Source organism: Ursus maritimus, unplaced genomic scaffold (genome assembly GCF_017311325.1).
Source record: "Ursus maritimus isolate PB19 unplaced genomic scaffold, ASM1731132v1 scaffold_12, whole genome shotgun sequence".
NCBI lineage: Eukaryota > Metazoa > Chordata > Mammalia > Carnivora > Ursidae > Ursus > Ursus maritimus.
Window position 1 is genome coordinate 15,487,273 of NW_024423564.1, and position 21,913 is coordinate 15,509,185.

Sequence of the window (21,913 nt, forward strand, 5' to 3'; positions counted from 1 at the left end):
GAGCTAGTAAATTTTAGTCTTCGGATTTGAACCCGGATAGTCCTTACTCCAGAGCTGAGGTTCTTCCTCACTGAATGGACCCCTGGAAGCACCCTGAGTTGCCCTCCCTCCCCCCCGAGGACTTCCAGTAGAAGAGCAGGGGACGATGCTGACAGGATGGCCAGCAGCTTGTCCCAGAATACGTGGCGCTTGAATGGGCCTCAAAGCCTTGTGTTTTAAATGTGGGTGAAGGATAGTTTGCTAGGTCGTCTTAAAACCTCCAAGAGCTCACTGATCTTGAGCATGACTGATGCTGGTCGTCTCCCCGAACCGGCTGCAGTCTTCATAAGGTGACTGTAAGGTCACTGGTAATATAACCAAACCCTTCGATATTAGGAAGATTATATTATTTCTTGGGGCACCTGCATGGCTCAGTTGGTTAAGTGTCCGACTCTTGATTTCGGCTCAGGTCACGATCTCAGGGTTGTGAGATCGAGCCCTGCATTGGGCTCCATGCTCAGCACAGAATCTGCTTCAGATTCTCTCTCCCTCTCCCTTTGTCCCTCCTCTCACTGCCAATTCCTTTCCTCTCTCTTTCTTTCTCTCTCTCTCTCAAGTAAACAAAAGATTTAAAAAAGAATATATTATTTCTAGAGCTATTATCATCTTTTTTTAAGCCCCACCAATGGTCGCTTACACCTGGTAGCTTTCATAGCCTTCCCTCATCTTGTTGTTTTGATGTCAGGATAAATCCTCTCAGGATGCACCCCTAGCTAAGTTTGGAGAAACCCGGGCTCCTGAGCCAGCTGCTCTGAGACACCAGCTCGCGCTGCGGGAGATACAGCCTGCTTCAACTCTCCGTGTGGTGGTGGAAGTTCCAAACATGGTCTCATTCCTGCAAGTGCTTGCTTTTGATTTTCACTCTTAGGTTTGTTATGGTCTCTATGGGCTCAGATCCTTCTGATTTTGGGGGGTGAAAGCACCCCACAGGAAGCCCCTAGAACCAACACTGGCCTCCTCCCTACTGCAGAGGGAATCATTCTACTCCCACGTGGAGAGAAACAGAGAATGGGACTGAGACGGTGTGAGATGGCTAGGCTGCACAGTGTCTGCTTTTTCTCCTTTTATGATCACGGTGTTAGTCATGGTCGTATATAGATGACCTGGACGCAGGAAAAGTAATATACGTTATTGTTGATTTGTTGACCATTTGAAGAATCACGGTCATCCTTCCCTGCTCCCACCCTCCATTCATTTTATGCAGATCAGGAATTCTCGATCAAAGTATTAGCAAGAAAAGCTGCCTTAGCGTGGGATTGAATAACAAATCCAAGCACTTTTACCCAATCTTGAGTGTGTGTGTGCGCGCGGACACATGCGTGCGCATGCCTACACACGTGTGCGTACGATTCTTTTTTAAAAACTTTCTTCCAGTTTTATTGAGAAATAATTGCCATACATCCTTGTGTAAGTTTAAGGAGTACAGCATGATGGTTTTACTTACACATATTGTGAAATGATTACCATTATAGGGTCAGCTAACATCTATCCATTCAATATAGACACAATTAGAAGAAAAGACAGAAGAAAAGGTTAAAAAAAAATTCTCCTTGTGATGAGAACTCTTAAGATTTACTGTTTTAACAACTTCCCTGCATACCATGCGGCAGCATTAGCTACGGTCATCGTGTGCTACCTACGGTCCCTCGTCCTTCTTACCTGATTGATGGACGTTTGTACCTTTCTCCAATTATCACAGCCCCCCTCCTCCACCTCTGATCTCCCCGAGTCTGTTCTCTTTTACAGCGAGGTTTTTTTTTTTGTTTTTTGTTTTTGTTGTATTGTTGTTTTGTTTTTGTTTTTTGGGTTTTTTTGTTTTGTTTTGTTTGTTTTTAGATTCCACATGTAAGTGAGATCACACAGTGTTTGTCTTTCTTGGTCTTATTTCACTCAGCATAATGCCGACGTTGTCCATCCATGTTATTGCAATTATAGAATTTCTTCATTTGTTTATGCTGAATCATATTCCATTGTGTGTGTGTGTGTGTGTGTGTGTGTATTGCAACTTGTTTATGCATTCATCCATCAATGGGCATTTAGGTTGTGTCCATGTCTTGGTTATTGTAAATACTGTTGCTCTGAACATGAGGGTTCAGATTTCATTTTGAATTAGTGTTTTTGTTTCCTTTGGATATATTCCCAGAAGTGGAATTCCTGGATCAGGTGGTATTTCTATTAATTTTTTGAGGAACTTCCATACCGTTTTCCACAGTGACTGCACCCATATGTAGTCCCCCCAACAGTGCATGAGGCATCCCTTTTCTTCACATCCTCACCAGGATTTATCTCTTGTCTTTTGGTGATGGCCGTTCTAACAGGCATGGGGTGATCTCTCATGTGGTTTTAGGTTGCATTTTCTTAATGACTAGTGATGTCGAACATCTTTCCATGTACCTGTTGACCCTTCACATAACTTCTTTGGACAAATGTCTATTCAGGTCCTTTGCCCATTTTAAATTGGGTTTTGTGGTTATATGAGTTGTATTAGTTCTTTATGTATTTTTGATACTAACCCCTTCTGAGATAGATGGTTTGTAAACATTTTTTTCCCATTCCGTATGTTGTCTTTTTACTTTGTTAATGTTTTCTTTTGCTGTGCAGAAGCTTTCTGGTTTGATGCAGTCCCACTTGTTTATTTTTGATCTTGTTGCTTGTGCTTTAGGTGTCATATCTCCTACAATGGTAAAAGAAAAATCTGTATGTATTCACACAGCACGTGCCTCTACCCTCATGGGAAATAGTCAAAAGCAACACTTCAGCAAGATGTTTTTTTGGGGGTGGGGGGTGTGGTCAAAGACAGTGGAGCTGGGATTAGAAGTAGCAGGGAAATGGATTTCATAACCTAGCTTCTTGTTGAACAGGATCCTTTCTGATTCAGAGCCTGTTCCTTCATCATTTCTTATCTCCACTCCTTCATGGACTCCTCACACCTTCCCATCCTTTGATGTGTTATAGGAAGTGTTCAGACTGGTTTTACTTCCCCCTGTTCCCTGGTTTGATTGCCTGCCCAGAACCCTCGGTATGGAAATTCTGGAATTACCTAATGACTTGCCATCTGCCCAGTTTTACTGAGTAGGAAGCTGAGTGTCATCCTTCACTCCTTTCCCCCCTCCCTAATTCTGACTGGTCACCAGGTCTGGTTGACTGCACTTGACACAGTCTCTGAAGTTCCTCCGTTTCTCTCCTCATCTGCCTTTACTCTAATTATGGCTCTCAGTCTCTCTTACCCATAGGGTTTCATTTCTGGGCTTACTGTCTTCTTGTTGCCTCTACTCTGTCCCTATATAAAACCCCATCTTGCATCCCAAATTGCCGTGTAAGGCTACGCCTCCTTTCACAGGTTGGTTTTAGCTCTTCCCTCTGGGGCTCACATTCACTTACCTGAATGGGATACCACTCTTGACATTGCTGGGCTCTTCCAACCTTCTGCCTTTGCACGTGTGCTTTCCCTCACTCCTGCATTCTATGTTCCTCTGCTCTGTTGCACTTCTAGAATTACGTGTTGACATGCTGTGCTGTACACTAGACTATGGGAGAGTCCTCGGATCTCCTTGATCTGTGCGTTCCTAGCACCAAGGAGTCTGGACCTTAGTAGGTTCTTAGTAAATGTCTGCTGGGTGAGTGGGTGGACAGCTAACCCTAGAACCAATTTGCCTCAGAGCAGAGTTCTCTGAAATGTTTGTTACCATCAGATCACTCTGCCTTAAGGCACCTTTCTTTCTTTTGGGTGTTTGAAACCATTCATTCCTGTCAAAGGCTTCCAAATAATCCTTCATGACAAACACAAACTGGTGATTGACCCTATTTCAAAAAATGATTCCAGTTGTAGAGTGACATTTCCAGTTAGCGTTCTTATTTTTGTGCATATCAATTTATAATGTTCTATCTGCCCAGGCCCAAGAAAGATGATAAGGGCTGGCAGCATTGAAGGAGTTGAACTTTTTCAGAGAAATGTGAATGCTTCTTTCTAACAAGTCTGAATTTGTTAATCTTAATTCTTTGGGATTATTAGTAATAGCATCCATTTATAGAAGTCTCGAACTGAAAGGAAAAACATAAGGAGTAGTAACAGAACATGTGACAGGTGGAACCAGCTATTTCTGCTTTGACTGAATGGGTTTACGATATCACATGAAGGGTTTAGGAAAGGTCCATCTGTCAGTCACTGTGTATGTGCTCATGGGAGCTTTAAAAATAGGGATGGTTTTCAACTGTCAGAAGGCCAGCAGATTTCAAATAGTATTTAAAAATGCCTTGTGGGCTTGGGACCATTTCTTCAAACAGGTAATAGCAGAATCTGGCTGAACGGGGGTGCTGTGGAGACCCTCTGTGTGGGAAGGAGCATGGTTGGAAAACCACTGTGTTAGATGTCGCCTGTAATAACCCTGCAGAAACTTTTGCTTTAAAAAAACCATTTATAAACTATGAGAGCCTCCGCAACTCCCCTGTCTTTCCCATATCAGACCCATTAATATAGATGATCAACCTCAGGTCTCTAAACAGGAAAAATGGGGGCAGTAGGGTAGAGTGATCAGAACACAGAAGGTAAGACAGACTCAGTTTTAAATCTGGACCTGCCACGGACTAGCTGTGTTTTCACGGGCAAGTCAAATAAACAATCCTTATTAGTTCTCTCGACTTCCTTATCTGTATTGGATTACATAATAATGCCTGTCTGATAACACAGTGCATGCTGGGCCTGGGCCAACTGCATGAGACCCTGTTTGCAGAGTGATGATTTGTGTGCGTGTACGTAGTAAATACTCAGTGAATGTTGGCCGTCACTGCCCTCCTTGGTGGATTCTGTGGTTGGGCGCTGTGCTCATTAGGAGGGAAAAAGCTGTAATGTGAAGCTTTTTGACTCTTTCCGTGAATCCCGTCCTGTTTTTTCTCTGGATTTTCTGTGAGGCTGTATATAGCTATTGCATTTACTGCATGATAGCAAATGACCTGAGTATCATACCCTGTGTTTCAGTGAAACGCACGTGGAGGATGAAGAAGGTCTCTACGACTGTGTTTATGGGGAGGACGAAGGAGGAGAAGTCTACGAGGACTTAATGAAAGCGGAGGAAGCACATGAACCCGTAGGCGCCCGCTTGCCTTCTGTCTCGAGTTACTCTGAGTATTTTAGTAGGACAGTGACTCCTTGCAAGACTGAGTCATATAATTACTTATATAACTTCTGCTGGAAGAGTTTTTTGTTTTCTTTTTACCTTTGCTGGCTTTTAACTATATAATCATGACTTACTGCATTTGGAAACACACGGACATGACATTTTGCAGTTCAGAACAACCGTAGGGAATCTTGGGTCTCGTCCTTTAATTTTCCTTGTCAGGAAAGCAAGTCTGCGGGAGAAATGACAAGCCACGCAGCTAAATAGTAGCAGAGTGGCGACAGGACAGAATCCCAGGGACTCATGAAATTATCCTGAAAGGAACTGTTCTCTTACAAAGCAGTTAAATCTTCTTTAAATTTTGATGTAGCATTAAATATATGTTAAAGAATATTTCTTCATATTTGTTAAGGGTGTTGAGAAGTAGTATTTTTTTTCTTTTGTTTCACTAAAGGGCTCCTAGAATTTTTGCTGTTTTATAAACTTAGTTTCAGATATCATCATAGTCAGTCTGCACCCACAAAGGTTTCTCTGCCCTTAAAATATTTAACCATTCAGCAAGAATTACTTTGAATTTTTTTCTCACCCATAATTTGAAAAAAAAAAAAAAATTCCGTTGCAGAGGCTTGTATTAATGTAGTCCTTTTTTTTTTTTTTTTTTTTTTTTTTTTAATACAAAAGCCTTTTCTTCTTCAGCTGGGTGGTGGTTTAGGTTTTTTTAGTGCTTTGACGAGTTTCCTCAGCTCTCTTTATAGTCTTTAATAAAAGGCTGGAGGTTTGTCCAGTGGCCCAGATAGGGAGCAGTCGCTTCCGTGGGTTGGAAACACATTACCTGGTCTGTGTTTCGTAAATGCAATGAATGTGCTTTAACCCCACAGGCTGTCTGTGGCAGGATTTTGAGTATTTTTAGGTGACAGAGTATCATCTGTATCTCCTAGAATTATCGCCTGCTTTGGGTACCAGCAAATTCTTCAGTGTGTCTCCCAAGGGCAGTTCATTTTGCTGGCAGTGCCAGGCTGTTTATATGGGACAGGGTTAATAGCAGTGATCATTTCAATGCGTAGGGTCCTTTTGTATGCTCCTCAGGGTGCTACGTGCTTTACCAGGTTATCTTACTTACAGTTCCTTGGGATTAGAACTATAGTTCTCTCTGTGTTGTAGATGAGAAAACTGAAACACCGAGAAAATAGGTAACTTGTTCATAATAACAAGCTTATAACAGAAAAACGGGTACTCAAACCCAATTGTCTGCTCCCCGTACCTTCGCTCTTCATGCTATATACCTCCCGTCTTAACACTTAGTAGAAGAGCCAAACCCCAAATGTTAATTCTTAAAAAAGTATTTTAGGATTTTTACTTACCAGATATCCTTTTGTTATTTTCCAAGTATTTCTACAGCACTTGTGTGCTGTGCATTAAGAAAACTATATTACACCATGTGCGATGTTTCCAGGTTCAATAACATTTATAATGAGATGTTTTCAATATAAAGAGTGTCTATACTCAGAAGTTTATTTTTAATTATTGAATTACTTAAAACTTACATGGTTCAAAATTTTAAAAACAGATGCTTCATAAATGCAATAAACATATTTCAGTTACGTGTTTTATCAGAATGGGAAGCTTAAGAAAATCTGCGATTTTGCGTTCTTTCTATATACTACCAGAGAGACTAACAGATGTGTTTGATTAATTTTTTTTGATAACTCTAATTGCAGAAATGTCCAGAAAATGACATACGAAGTTGCTGCCTCGCAGAAATTAAGCAGACAGAAGAAAAATACACAGAAACACTGGAGTCAATAGAAAAAGTAAGTTATCGCGTATTATTTTTGATGCCTAAGTACTGCACTTTATAGTTAATATAGAGGACTCTCCGTGTCCGCTGCGTGTGTATTTTTAAGTTTCAGTAGAACTTAGGATTTAAGGATCTCAAAGCAGATTTATTCATTCCACAACTAGCTACTGATTTCTTCGTATCTGAATGGCACTGTGTTAGACGCCAAGGATATAGCAGGAAACACAACAAAACTCTGGTTCTCATGATACTCTCTCTCTCCCATGGAAGGGTTTATAATTTAAGCAAATAAGTGTGCCAGGTGGTGATAAATTCTCGGAAGAAAAAATCAGGGAAAGAGGACAGAGAGTGATGGGGGTGGGCTGGTTTTATTTTATGTAAAGTGATAATGGAAGGTCTGTGGTAAGATCACATTGAAGCAGACAGCTGAGGGAATTGAGGGAGCAAGCCGTGCCAACATCCCAGAGATGACAGTTCCTGGGAGAAAGGCCCTCTGATGAGACCGTGTTCCGCATGTTTCAAGGAACAGCAGTAGCCCAGGTGGCTGAAGCAGCATGAGTGAAGAGAAGCAGTGAGCGCGGAGAGCCGGTGAGCCACCGCGTCCGTTGGGGGGGCATAGAGAACACTAGCTCAGAGCTGGAGTGTGGGAGTAAAAGAAGGGATACGATCTAATAATGTACGTTTTTCACAGCTCGTTCTGACTTTTTGGGAGAAAAGTTAGAAGGCTAATGCAGTAACTGGATTGACAGAACACGATAGTATTTGTAGAGCTGGTGAGGAATGGTCAGATTCTGAATACATTTTGCAAATAGAGCCAAGTGGATTAGATGATGAACTAGGTGCGGGATGTCTGAGAAAGAGAGCGATCAGGAATGCTAGGTTTATAGCATGAATAACTGCCTGAGTGGTGCGGATTGTCCCTGAGATGGGGAGGACAGGTTTGGGAACCACGAGTCTGTGGGGACATACTAAATCTGCAGTATCTCTCAGTTTCCAAGGGGCTGTGTTGAGGAGGGAGTTAGATATATGACGCTGGCATTAAGGGGAAAACTTGAACTGACAAATACGTTAGGCATTTATCATGATGCAATGGAATCTAAGGCCATGGTACTGAATGAATTCACCTAGGGAATCAATGTTGATAGAGGAGAGGTTCGAGGCCGCCTCTGACAACTTCCGCATTTAGAGGTCAGGGAAATGAGAACCAGGAGAAAGTTTTGGACATTTAGGAAAAGAGCTGAAGGTGTGGAAGAGTTGTTCAGGAGGGGGGTGGGAGTAAATTGGCTAGGGAAATGTAGTAGGATTATGCGGTATCACAGGCTCAATTGCAAATTAGACTGTCAGTCTAATTCATGTTTAACTTCTTTGGTACAGGCACGACATACATAATGAGCTAGATTTAACCAGGGTTTTTCTTCTTCCAGAAAAGCACAGTGGAAGAGGAGAGTAGAGGGTGAAGGGTGTATGCAGGCAAGTGATTCTGATGATGGTTTATGGAGTGTGAACTGGGTAGGAAGGGAAGTGAGGACATGAGAGACATAGGTGGTAGTGGTCAGAGAGTTGATTGCTTGAAATTAATGCTGTAGAGCCTTGTAGTTGTTGATAATGAGAAGGTCTTGGGATATGACCACCAGAGTAGAGAGCTGAGCTAAGATGGAACACAAGATTACTGGAAGACAAGGAACTGAAAGGCCAGGCTATTGGAAGGATCATTTGCACGTACTGAGATTGCCAGGAATGGACGTTGGAGTGGTAAGGGAAACCAATATGGCAGGCCAAGAACTAAAATTCTGAAGGAATGAAGGGGATGATCCATAGATTGCACAAGTAGATACTTGATCTCAGGAATCTAGAAATCTCTACAAGGCATTTGAGGGATATTGTATATCAGTCCTCTATCTCCAAAATACTGCCTTTTCTTTTTTTCCCCCCCCCAATTCAGCCAGTAGTGTTCTTTTTTTCTTTCTTTCAGAAGTATTTATTGTGAAAACCTCTTATTCTATACTTTAAATGTGTTAACTTGTGTTATGTCTTTATATCTCTAGTCAAGTATTAAATCTTTAAGATGGAGAACACAGTTTTTGCTTTTTTTCTTGGTATTATTTATATGCATAAACATTTGACTTTCAATAAATATTATTTGTTGATGAAAAACTATTATTAGGAAAGCTGTGCTTAATTCTTACTTCTCTGTTCTATCCTTTTAGTATTTCATGGCACCACTAAAAAGATTTCTGACAGCAGCAGAATTAGATTCAGTATTCATCAACATTCCTGTAAGTAAAAATATGCTAGCTAAAATTGTGGGATGCTTCTATAAAATCCCCATCTTTTTATTGGGTTCCAGATTCCTATTTTAATATTTTCCTGTGTTCTTTAAGAATTTTAACTCTATTTTTTGCCTCCCGGTTTCTTATATCCTTTTTTTCTAGAAATAAAGGATATGTCTTCAGCCAAAGTCAGTTGAGATACAAACTGAACACGCAGGGATAAGATTCGTGTATTATCCTTACCTGCTTGTCAGGAAGAGGTCGTCTGAGTTAGAGAATCCCTGGAGCCACTGTCTGTCTGTCTTGTGGGAGCCCCCTTATGCCCCACTCCCTGCTCTTCTGCTACTCGGGCCCCTCAACCCCATCCTATAGACGCTGGTCTGAGGGCATCAGTTTCTCCACTTCCTAGGCCTCTGCTCTGTGGTGCTTTCTGCCTCCACTTTCAGTTGTACTAACCTTAACTTCCATTTCTGAAGTGCACTCCTTCCTTACTGTTTAAGAGTCCATTTTAGTGGTTAGATATGAGGAGCTTTTCTTCACATTTATGTGAGCATTTTGAATTTCAGAGCCCCCTACAATTATCTTACATAATTTTAAAGGCTAATTACCTAGTAGCATTGAAACAAACCAAATGGTGTGCCAAGCAGGATCATACTGGGCAAGATTCAAGTTCAAAACCTCTAAACCCGGCTTGGGTTTGAATATATAGCTCAGGTGTACGACATATAAGGCTTGGTGCACAAGCTTGCTTGTTTGCCCTGAAAGTTCCCTACTCCTTTGGTTCTGTCACATTCAGCGTCGATGTGCATCAGTCAGGTTATTGCCCTTGTCCCTGATTTTGGCCCGATGAAGATCTTCTCATGGACTCGTAGCATAGCAGGAAGAAAGAAGTCACGCTATCAGGCCAACATTTAGCATAAAGCAAACCGCACGTTCTAGTCAGGTGAGCGTCTTGAAGCACCTCTCTGCTCTCACTGTAACATAGGGCTCATTTGACAGTCCTTACTCTTAGGGCTTTCACAGGCGCTTCCACAAAATGACAGGGCCAACATATTCCTGTTTCCTGTCCACCCCGCTGGGGAAAGAGCTTGCCGTGAAGTCAGTGTGGGCACCAAGGTACAGGGAAGGGATAATGGGAGAACTGGCGCCTAGATTAGAATTTCCTCATTTCCTGGCGGTGACGTGTATTTACCGCCTGACTGAAAATTGCTTGCTTATCAGGAGGAAGGTGAAATTCTGACTTCTGAGTTGCTCTAGGAAACTGCCGAGTACAATTTATCTGCTCTTTATTTATGCCATTAGCTGTCTGGTTTCAAGTAATTTCGTGTGATGATTGTTAGCTGAGCACCAGGACACCACTAATTGACCAAAGTGCAAATCTACATTTTTATGTCCCAAGGACATGAATCATTACTTTATTCCGTCAATAAAACATTAAGCACTTGGATAGTTTTACTTAAAAAATTAAAGTGATTATAATGAAAATGAGCTGTACATATTTTTATACAAGGAATAAATTACCCTTTAATAAGTAGTGAGATAATTTTTTTTTCCCCACAGCACACTGACGATTCAAGTCCAATCTGAAACTGCTGCTTTCTATGCACTTGGCCGGTCTGTCCCTCCTCTTCCCTCCCCTTCTCTCCTTTTCTCTCTCCTTCCCCTTTCTTTTCCCCTCTCTCTCCTCCTTTTCCCTCCTCCACTTCCTCCTCTCTTTATCTGTGGTAGCAGGTTTCTATATTGAGGGCGTTCAGCATATCCTTGAATGACAAGTCTAGCAACAGTAGAGATTTTAGGTTTGGGGTGATATATATATATTATTTTTTGGTTCTGATTTCTAATTAACTTTGACATGTTTTTTGTTTTTTTTCTTTCCTAAGGAACTTGTAAAAGTTCATCGGAACCTAATGCAAGAGATTCATGATTCCATTGTAAATAAAAATGACCAGAACTTGTATCAAGTTTTCATTAACTACAAGGAAAGGTAACTTCTAACTTTTTTTTTTTCTTAGAACTTTTAAATGTTGTAGCGATCAGCTTGTGGGTTATAGTGAGGGTTAGTATTGAAATTGCTCATAAATAACGATTACTGCTGTCCATTAAGATACGGCCTGGGTAGTAATTAGAACAGGGGACAGTTAATCTCGATAGCAGTTTGAGCTCTCTATTGTATCAAGAAAAAGGAAAAACAAGGATCCAGAGTTTTGCACTGCAAGTCAGACAGTTCAGGTTCTTTTCTAGACCCTTTACTCCTGAGTTCTGTAGTTTTCAGGGTCGTTTTAATTCTCTGAGCCGCCTTTTCTCCATCTGCAAATGTTGGGAGTGGATTAGCTGGTGCCTAGTGCTTGTTTCCACTCCCATATTTTATAATTCTCTCTTTAAGGCAGTTTCCCTTTCTAAGTTTGAAAAAAAAAACAAAAAACCATCTTCTGAACAACTCATATGAGTTAAAGTACCAAGAAATTTCACTTAAAATCTCATTCTCTCTTTAAATCAAGCACTGCAGTTCCTAGTGCTAAGAAGTGGCTCATGACTAGCTTTGCCTCAACAACAGTTAGATAAACATGAACTTATTAGTTTCTTTTTCCCAATGAAAGATGAAAAGAAACAAATTACCCAACCTTTTTGTAAAACATCTCTATTACTCTATGCTACCCTTCCTGAAGTGGCCTCAGACCCCATGCAGTATGAATTCTCTTCCATCCGGCTCCGTTCAGGCCTCTCATTTGTTCCCGATTTTTAGATAATGTGATTTCCTTAATTAAAAAGCAGGAAAGAGTAGGAGGTTTATTAATGAGTGGAGTCATGAGGGGTGATTAAATAAAATCATAGTATAAAGTAAAACTGTTTCTGAGTACTCGTAAACAGTAAAAAGTTGATCTTTAATAGGAACCTAAACAGAAATTTTTAATTTTGTTTTTGGGACGTTCATGCGTACTCAACGTTAACAGTCATTAAGCTGGTTTGTAAAATCTACCTGCTGTAAAAATGCTCAGTGGGATTAATCCCATTCAAATTTAGAAATAAACATGAGCCCTTTTAATAGCATGATACGAGTGACCCTTATTCTGTGGCTGTGCATGTGGTGTGTGTTTAAAAAAAGTGAGAAAGCGGAGCCTCGGAGAGATGACAAGGAGTTCGCCCAGGGCCATGTAGGCAGTTAGAGACACAGGACAGGTGAGGTTTGCTCTGATTGTCCCCAGCTGTGGTTCTAAATAGATGGGAATTCTGCCTCTTCTCCTTCCACTTTATTCTGGCTTTTCTGTCCTACAAATCTCTCTCCTTTTTTCCCTTTCAGGTTGGTTATTTACGGGCAGTACTGCAGTGGAGTGGAGTCGGCCATCTCTAGTTTAGACAACATTTCTAAGACAAAGGAAGATGTAAAGCTGAAATTGGAGGTACCTGTTTATTTTTTGTTTATGAAATCAAGTCAGCTACACCTAAAAGAAGGGGAGGAAGATGGCAGATGAGCAAAATGGGTGAAAGGGAATGGGAGACACAGGCTTCCAGTTACGGAAGGAATAAGTCATGAAAATACAAGGCACAGCGTAAGGATTGCAGTCAGTGTTATTGTAATAGTGACGTAGGGAGACCGATGGCAGCTACCCTTGCAGTGAACACAGCACCGTGTGGAAACTTGTCCTATCACTAAGCTGTGCACCTGAAACTAAGGAAACATTGTATACCAGCCGTACCCCCAAAAAAGAATAAGAACAAAAATAGATCTATTCCTTTTCAAGAGCAGTGCAATAGTAAATTTCCCCACGTATTCTAAATATAATTTCATGCCAACTTTATAAAATATTTTCATAGCTAGCTCTGTAAAAAATATAGTAATAATATTATAGTAAAATCTGTGACTTATGGCTCTCTGTTTTACATGCATTATCTTGTTAGATCCTTATGACTCTGTGAGATACGTACAATTAATTTTCTTCCCTTATGGATGAGAATGCTGAGGTTCAGAGAGATTATGAGTAATTTGCCCAGGGTCACCTGGGTAGGAAGAGGTACAGGATAAGGAAGATCTATGGGAGATAATGTACATGGAGATTAAAAATGGTTATTAAAAATATAAGACATTTAGGATCAGGTGTATAAAAAGGGCATGGATATTGCCCATAAGAGGGAAGACAAGACAGACACAAGTAAGATTAAGTCGTATGTGACGAGCGATAATAGGGCTCCACGAGTAAGACTGATCACTTCAGTACAGGTAGAATGTGGGAGCTTTCTCTGGAGAGGTACTATCTGAGTTAGGTCGCCAAAGAATGGGGTGAGTCTTGACAGGTGAGATTCCATGGAGAGCATTCTGACCAGATGAGTTGGGAAGGTTTGAAAAATGAAGAGTAGGCTAGAATAAACAGCACGTGGTAGCAATGGAGAATCTGAAGATTGTGTTATTTGTGTGTGTGTGCGTATCATTTCTTTTTCACAAGAAGAGTTTGCATTTCAAAGAACTTTTGCAAAAGATTATAGTATATATGAATTATCATCCCAACTGTATTATCCATATTTTTCTTAAATGTTGGGTAGAGATACATAGTCAACTCTTAAATGGCTGTGTTTGACTTAGTTGAGTCTCTGGTGTCCCCTTTGCTGTCTTTGTTCAATTTAGCAGTGAGGTCAGGTGATGAAAGGGAAAAATAAAAGAGGCACGTGATTTTCAAATGAGAACTCTTTCATTGTTTTAGCATATCTGGTACGATTTCATAACTCCCACAGAAGGGCACTATTGGTTAGAAAGTTTACACATCAATAGGCTACCAAGTAACTGTACTAACTCTCTATCATGGATCTTTTCCCATACTTCTTACAGTCCCCTGGTGATGCGGACTTTATGCCTGCTGGTAGCTTGAGTCACCGTTGAGTAATATCCTGGCAACCCCGTTAGTGTAAAGGGTTCCTGCTCCTCTTGGGAGAATAGAACCTCAGAAGCCTAGAGCTATAAGCTACCTTTACTCAAAGTGTGATGATAAACTTTACAATTTATACAACTAGTTCCTAACAGAGCTACCGATAGAGCAGTTGTTTTGTTTTGTTTTTTGAAACAAAGATATAGAACTCTGGCTCAAGATAGGAGTCCGTCAAACCTCCATTGTATTCAGCATTGTGGGGATGTTCCTCTCCCTTCCTTCAGAGTCACAGTCAGTGTCCTGCCTATGACATACTCTGGGACTCCAGGGACATAGTTTGTATGATCACTGTCCATCTGAGGGAAAGAGAGAACCACCGGCTGAGTTTGGACGGCCCTGGGGAAGGGTCTACTGGCTGTCCGTTTTTGCCTGAAAAGTCACTACTTCTGACCCAGGACCCTGATTTGCAAGTATTTAATCCAACACTTACTGTGACACCTCGATAGTTATTCTTTGCTGGGACTGTCCTCTGCAATGCCTGGCATGATAAAGGGGAAGCTGCCCTAGTCACGGTGTGTCTCTGGTCCCTTCATGTCTTCAGTATTTGCTTTTTCTGAGAGCGTGCGTGAGTGGTGGGGAGGGGCAGAGGGAGTGGGAGACAGAGAATCTCTAGGACCCTGAGATCATGACCTGAGGCAAAATCAAGAGTCGGACGCTTAACTGACTGAGTCACCCAGGAACCCCATGTCTTCAGTTTTATGGTTACTTTTGCTCTTCGTGATTTTTGTCTTTTTTCTTTTCTACTTTGGAACCAAGAAAACGTAGGGCCAAGGGTAACAGTCTCTTTGTCTCGTCCTGTAAGCTGGCTCATCCCTATTCCTTTATTTTCTTCTCAGTTAGAATGGGAGTTCAGCTAAGCATGGGACTGGATGTTTTGGAAGACTCATTTCTATCCTTTAGTTACTTTCAATACTGATAAGCATTCACACCTCAGATTCAGACCCACCCCCCCCGNCGTTGTAGGAAATGCTAGCAATGTTAGTTTTTTTTTTTTACTTCCTGAGCCTGTGACTTAGAACTTAAAGGAATGAATTCTTTCCCCAGTAGTTTTAAACTGACTTCTATAATATAACAAAGTGAATTTTAAATGTGTAATATTTCTCTCCCTAACACTATGTTAAGATGCCATATATCTATGAAGTTTAAGGTACACCCTCAGTTCCAAGGAGCTTAACATGCAGCTAGGGAGATGAGACTCATTCATTATAATAATCTTAACAGTTTAACCTCCTATTTGAGACCCATGATCCAGAACTCGCCACAATCTGTAGCAGCAAGAAATCAGTTGACAGAGTTATTCTTCCCAGTGAACTGCAGCAATTGACAAGACATGAGCTAACATGTCCAGATTTGTGTCCCTAGTTCTTAAGACCTGTAGTCAAATACTCATTAAGTCACTCTGGTCATTAGAGCTAATGGTGTTTACTTTGTAGCCCCTGATAATATATCCTTCCATGTGCCAGAAAAGCTAAGTGTGGGCAAAGGGGAAACAAACTCATGAACAAAGCAGTATTTTTTTTGAATGCAACTCTTTCTATGAACTGGAAAATTCCTTGGTCTGGGATGTACAGTTGTCTGAGGATTTTGGACTTAGTTTCTCGATAATAATAATTTTATGGAACTTGGTTATTTTTTAAAGCTAGATCACAAATATGTGAGAAATGGTAAAATCAGAAATGCAACTTGTTCAAGGTTACAGAGCCAAGCCTTGATTTGAATTCACGCTTTGATACTTCAGAGTACTTTCCTCAAAGTCAGAGTACTTTCCTCAAAGCTACAGTTAATGTCAAAAGAATGGACACAAGTCAATACTATTTTTAGATAAGCTTTTAAGAAAGAGTGTGAGATGAAAAAAAAATGAGGCTTTTGAAACTTTGAATCCAATAATTTATACTTTAACAAAGTTTAAGAGTCAATCATTCCATTTCATTCAGTTTCACAAAAATTTATTAAGCAAGTACTAGATTCTTAAAGCTGTAAAAGAGATAATATATTGGGAAGATATCGTGTACAACAAAAGTTAAAATGCAAACAAGGCACAGAGGGAGAGCACAGTTTTGGTTGGGTTTATCACAAAAGGCCTAGATGTATAGTTCTTAGGATGATAAATTTCGTTGGAAACTGGACCAAGCACGTGGTGGCTGGGGAGAACAGAATGAACCAGGGCGTGCCAGTGCGGAAGGCACGTGGCCAGTTTGATGAGTGGGGATTTGTTCTTGATGCTTGGCCCAAGGGTGGCTGGGGGTGATTGGTAGAAGGTAGAGCTATAAGGGTAAGTAGAAGAAGACCTCAGAGAGCCATTAGAGAAAATAATTTTCATGCATAAAATGACTCATTAAGTCATTTTAGAGTTGAAATGCTACAAGGTTTATTTGTCTTTTGGGTTTTTAATTAGATACTTTCTGTTTTTCAGAAAGGATTATTAAGAAGGAAAATAACAAGATATTTGTTATATAATAACAGTTTTGTTTATGGCCTCTGCGTCTTTTAATGCTTGCTTTATGACTCCCTTTGATAAGAGTAACAAAGTTTTTAAATTTCATTAGGAATGTTCCAAAAGAGCAAATAATGGAAAATTTACTCTTCGAGATTTGCTTGTGGTTCCTATGCAACGTGTTTTAAAGTATCACCTTCTCCTCCAGGTACGTAACTTGAAACTGTCAGTTTATGTGTTCATTTATTCACTTAACAAAGTGTTCATGAAGCATCAGTTATGCCCCATATGCTCCATGTTTGGGGCTGTAATACACCCCTTGTGATTTTTCAATGATTAGTATAGCTAAGTGGGAAATAACAGAAGAGCTGGAAACTTTTTCTTTTAGCAAAGATGATCCTGTATCCTACACAAAGTCACTTTTTGTGTCCTTCAAACAGAACTGGCTCCAAAAAAATAAAAAATAAAAAAAACCAAGGCAAATGAAAAGATTCCTTTAACCAATCTTCTTTGGTTAGCAGGACTCATTAATTAGAATCTCGGTGCTGCAATACCCCTGATTTTTGGCAGGTTAAGTGTTTTGGACTTTTTGCCTTATAACCATAAACTAAAAAAGAATTCTGTCACATTCCATGTTGCTTTCTGCTATAGTAAATTATGATAAGACTGCATTTATTTTGAAGTGATTCTTGTTATAACCACAAAGCTTATGGTTTCCACAGTTAGTCCTCTAATGAGGGTGGAGAGTCTTATAAATTTAATTTGATAGCTGTACCAGGAGGCTCATTAGTTCTGCTCCAAGGAAATGTCTTACAGTATTAGTCTGTCAACTCTGCTGATGCTTGTGAAATGTCATTTTTAAAAAGATCTACTACCTGTATGTGAAATATAATTTTGAGTCTGCTGCGCTCTATACATCTCGTATATTAAATTCCTTGAACTGTAGTCGCAAAATTATTAGTCATCTCTATTTTTGTTCTACTGAGAAATCAGAAAAATTCAAACGCTGATTATGTCTTAAAAATGCATTAAAACATTTATGAGATCTAAACTCAAAGAACTTAATCAAATTGGATTTTATGAAAAAATAATGAGGACTTAAGCAATCAGTTTCTGAGACATTATAAAACTAAAAACATAGATCTTCATATTATCTTCAAAATAAGATAATTTATTTTGTAACTTTGGTATAGTCAAATATCAGTTGAAGAATATAAAAGGTGCAGTTTTCAAGAAACATCTATTTTGGTCATTTATAAAGTTCTAGAGAGACTTCTAAAAGTTTAAAATACGACTATACCTTTGTGAAATTCAGACTTTTTTCATAATCCCTCTTGGATTGTTGTATATTTTAAATTTCAAAAGAATGTTTAGTTTTATGATTTTTTTAAATAGGGAAATTTTTATTTGGGTAACATAAAAATTCTAAAAATGTTTCTCCATCTTGATAGTGTAGAGTAGAATTTGTCTAATGTTTAGACTTTTGTTGAATTAATGTGGTATGAATTTGAACATTTCCTACTTACTGCTATACTTTAGTGGGGAAATAATTTTTGAAATACTTTATGGTGTGAAATCATAGATTTATAAAATTAGAATATTTGAGAGTGGGGGATTTGAAACTTTGGACATATCATTAGTAAATGATCATTAGTTAAGGAAAAGTAAAAATAGAAGTAAAAGAATATTGGACAAATTTACTATGCTTAACAAATCTGATGGCTATAGGTCCTCTTTTATAACTGGAAACACTACTGATACTAAACTCAGCAAAAATTTTTGAGTGGCTCCCCTGTTCAACACACAGTGTTAGGCATTCATGATATAAAACAGCACTTGCCTCCCCGCACTGATAAAGCTCACTGTTTAGATAGGGAAGATGAAATGTAAGCTTCCAGGTACCATACAATGTGATAGGTATGCAGAAAGTTTGGAGGTAGTACAAATAAAGGCCTGGTTAATTATGCCTGGGGAGGCTAGGGACTTCTGGAGGCCTCTGTCATAGGAAGCTTCACTGAGGAGTGAGTCTTGAACTGGCTGTGAAGGGGACAGTAAGAGTTCAATAGGTGCATCAGAGAGGAAGGGCCTTCTAAGGAGAGCAAACAGCATGCCTAATGGGATCAGACATGAGAACGTATTTTGAGAATTGCAGTTAGTTTAATATGGATAGACTATAGGTTGTTTGGGTGGAGTGGAGGGAGAAGTTGGGGGAGGTTCCCAGTATTTCGACCATGAAGGGTCTAAGAGGTATGGATGACAACCTGAAACTTTTGTGGGCATCACAGAAGTCTAAATAGGGTAGAGACAGGATCCAGTTTATATATTAGACGCCTAGCTCTGATGTCAATAGAATGAATAGATTGCAGTCCAGAGAGGCTACAAGTCAGAAGCCAATTTAAAATAACCCATTTGAAAAATAGTAAGGACATGAACCAGTGTAGTGGCAGTGAGGATGGTTTCCAGGGGAGAGATCAAAGTCAGTGTCACCAGAACATATTTTGGGAGAGGGGCACCTGGGACACTTTTTAGTTTTTGGCTAGGTGATTCCACTGATGGAGGTGCCATCATTCAATAAAACATCACCTACAACCCTACTCTGGTTCCTGGTTAACGTGCCTTAAGTTCGGAATTGTTGGGTTAGAGGGGCCTGTGAGATACCCAGGTAGAACTGTTTAGTTGGACAGAAGTGTCTGGAACTCAGGCATGAGCTCTGGGTTAGAGCACATTCCTTTGAGAGTGATTGTCTTAGTAGGTGAGAATTGACGTCGTGGAGATGATCGTGATAGAATTTGTAGCGTATGTACAGTAAGAATAACAGAAGACTAAGGTGAAAATCTAGGGAATGGTAACTTTCGAAGGTGCAGATAAAGAAGGAAGTATGAAACACTGGTGAATCGGCAGAAATTTAAGATGGACTAACCAACAACAACAATAGCAAGAAACAAAAGATCCTATCGTCCGTGAAGCCAAGGGAGAGGAGTAGTCATCAGAATCAGTTGGCAGTGAGGGATCTTTCATGACATTTGGGAAGGATGTCAGTTTAATGGCGGGGAGAGAGCTCAGATTCATCTTTGAAAAGAAAGTGTTTCCAACCATTGTCTCATGTTCTTTTGGTCTCTAGTTGCTCTTCTTACAGTTTGAGATTTTTTTTTTATGAAAATAAAACCTAGTTAAGTTGAATCAGATTTATTACATTATGGTGCAAATAGTGATAAAAATGGCTTATTTAAAAAAAATGTTTCTTATACTTTGGTTTTAATTGATGAAAGTAGTACTGAACTGTATCTTCCAAATAGGAATTGGTCAAACATACCACTGATCCTATGGAGAAGGCAAATCTGAAACTGGCTCTTGATGCAATGAAGGTAAGGCAAATGTACCATTAACTTCTCTGTATTTTTTATTCATGCCTAAAAACAATAGAATACAAACTGCTAATGCATATGTATGATATGCTGATATATTATAATATATAAGTATTTGTATAGTTTTGTATTTGGTGGGGAGAGTTGGATATTTTTTTAAAGATTTATTTATTTATTTTAAAGGGAGTGAGCGCATGCGAGTTGGGGGAGGGCAGAGGGAGAGAATCTTCAAGCAGAGTCCTGAGCTGAGCATGGAGCCCGGTGGACCCCAATGCGGGGTTGATCTCACAACCCTGAGATCGTGACCTGAGCCAAAATCAAGAGTCGGACACTTAGCTGACAGAGCCACCCAGGCACCCCAGAAAACTGGATTTTTTTTTTTTAAGATTCTCTTTATTTATTAGAGAGATCGAGGAGAGAGCATAAGCAGGGGGAGTGGCAGAGAGAGAGGGAGAAGCAGGCTCCCCGCTAAGCGGGGAGCCCGATGTGGGGCTCGATCCCAGGACCCTGAGATCACAACCCTAACCGAAGGCAGCCGCTTAATTGACTGAGCCACCCAGGCACCCCAGAGAACAGGGTATTTTTAACTGGAATGGATGTCTTGCATGGATTTAATTGTTAGAGATACATAAAACCAAGAGATGTATTGAAATAGCTTTTGTTATTTATGAAAGTATGACAACTCTTACAACCACCGGGAATAATTTAATATCATGGTTTTATTTCACATTCTTTTTTGTGGTTACTAATAGAAAACTGTTGGCTTGGGTAAGCAGCAGGTCAGCTGGTGACTTCAGAACACTGGTGTGACTTATTTTCCCCCGGTTAGATAATATCTGCCAGGTTCACCTTCGTGGGTGGTGTGCATTAGCACACGTGGATTTCAGTTTGGGTTTCTATTTTTAGGTAAATCTGAAAATCAAGAGCTACAAGTAGATAAAGGCAGACTTTTAAACATATTGGGCAATCTGTAATACCCCAATTTCTCTGTTGTGCTAAACGTTGACTTTGAGAGAAATATTTGCCCCTAACTTATAAGCAAATACTCTCAAAAGAAAATGCCAGTGTGACTCGACTCAGAACGAGGCTAATGGCTTCTCTGTGTCCCTGGGCCAGGGTCAGTGTTGGCCCTGCTGTTTAGCTGGTTTTATTTAGAATCCTGATAGGAACCATCACACAATTATGTGTTACTCTTTTCAGAAGTCATACCAAGTTTCCAATTTTTAAAGAAATCATTTATAGATACATCCTATGAAAAGTCAGACTTTCATTTAGAACAAAGTTAGGAACTGCTTTTTGTCCGAGTTCTGCTCCTACTGTTGCAGATGAATTTAAGAGGGTAGAGGAAAAAAAGAAAACCCAGAAAACAGGGAAATCTAGAGCACATATGATAAAAATAGCTACTTACAGTATGGAAAGATTAGCTAATGTTTCCTCAAATATGAGAAAAGACATTTTAAAGTAGGTGAAGAAGGCACATGGAGAAATGTGTCCAGCATTGTTTGTTCGCTTTTAATTCTTAGTGCTCTGAGGTTTTTCTCCTCCTCTTTGCTTCTCCTTCATTAACTCTTCAGAATTGAACTGGCTGCCTTGACTGAGCTCCCAGGAACTAAGACTCTAACTGGTTGCAGAACACAGTCCTGCTGGACTCATTGTCTAACTTTTAGTTACTTTTTTCTCCCAGCTAATCCTTCATTATTGCGTTATTGACCTTATTGTAACCCGTGGAAGAATGTGATTCTCTCAAGGTCAGTTACAACGTGCTTGGAATTTGCATTCTCCTGACCTAGTTTCCTTTTGTTCTGCACGGTGGCAGATTTTGTTTGTTTTTGTTTTTTATCTTTGCTCTTCTCAGTGGTAAATGACAACTCTTTAGTCTTCCCAGCTGTACTCCAGACATTTTAAAATTGCTTTTGAGCTGCAGCTTTGATGGATTGGACGTTCATTTTATTGTCATTGAAAAGTTATGGTGATTAC

The 21,913-nt window shown here is 39.9% G+C and overlaps 1 protein-coding gene across 2 annotated transcripts in view; it reads left to right on the forward strand.

Annotated features, from left to right (window-relative positions):
• VAV3 (vav guanine nucleotide exchange factor 3) overlaps window positions 1–21,913 on the forward strand; it is a 338,168-nt gene that overhangs the window by 153,113 nt on the left and 163,142 nt on the right. For both annotated transcript variants that reach the window (XM_040626968.1, XM_008704211.2), the window contains exons 5-11: window positions 5,015–5,123; window positions 6,872–6,964; window positions 9,159–9,227; window positions 11,102–11,205; window positions 12,520–12,619; window positions 16,684–16,779; window positions 19,868–19,936. In XM_040626968.1, coding sequence (XP_040482902.1) covers window positions 5,015–5,123; window positions 6,872–6,964; window positions 9,159–9,227; window positions 11,102–11,205; window positions 12,520–12,619; window positions 16,684–16,779; window positions 19,868–19,936 — 640 coding nt within the window. The remainder of the gene's footprint in view (window positions 1–5,014; window positions 5,124–6,871; window positions 6,965–9,158; window positions 9,228–11,101; window positions 11,206–12,519; window positions 12,620–16,683; window positions 16,780–19,867; window positions 19,937–21,913) is intronic.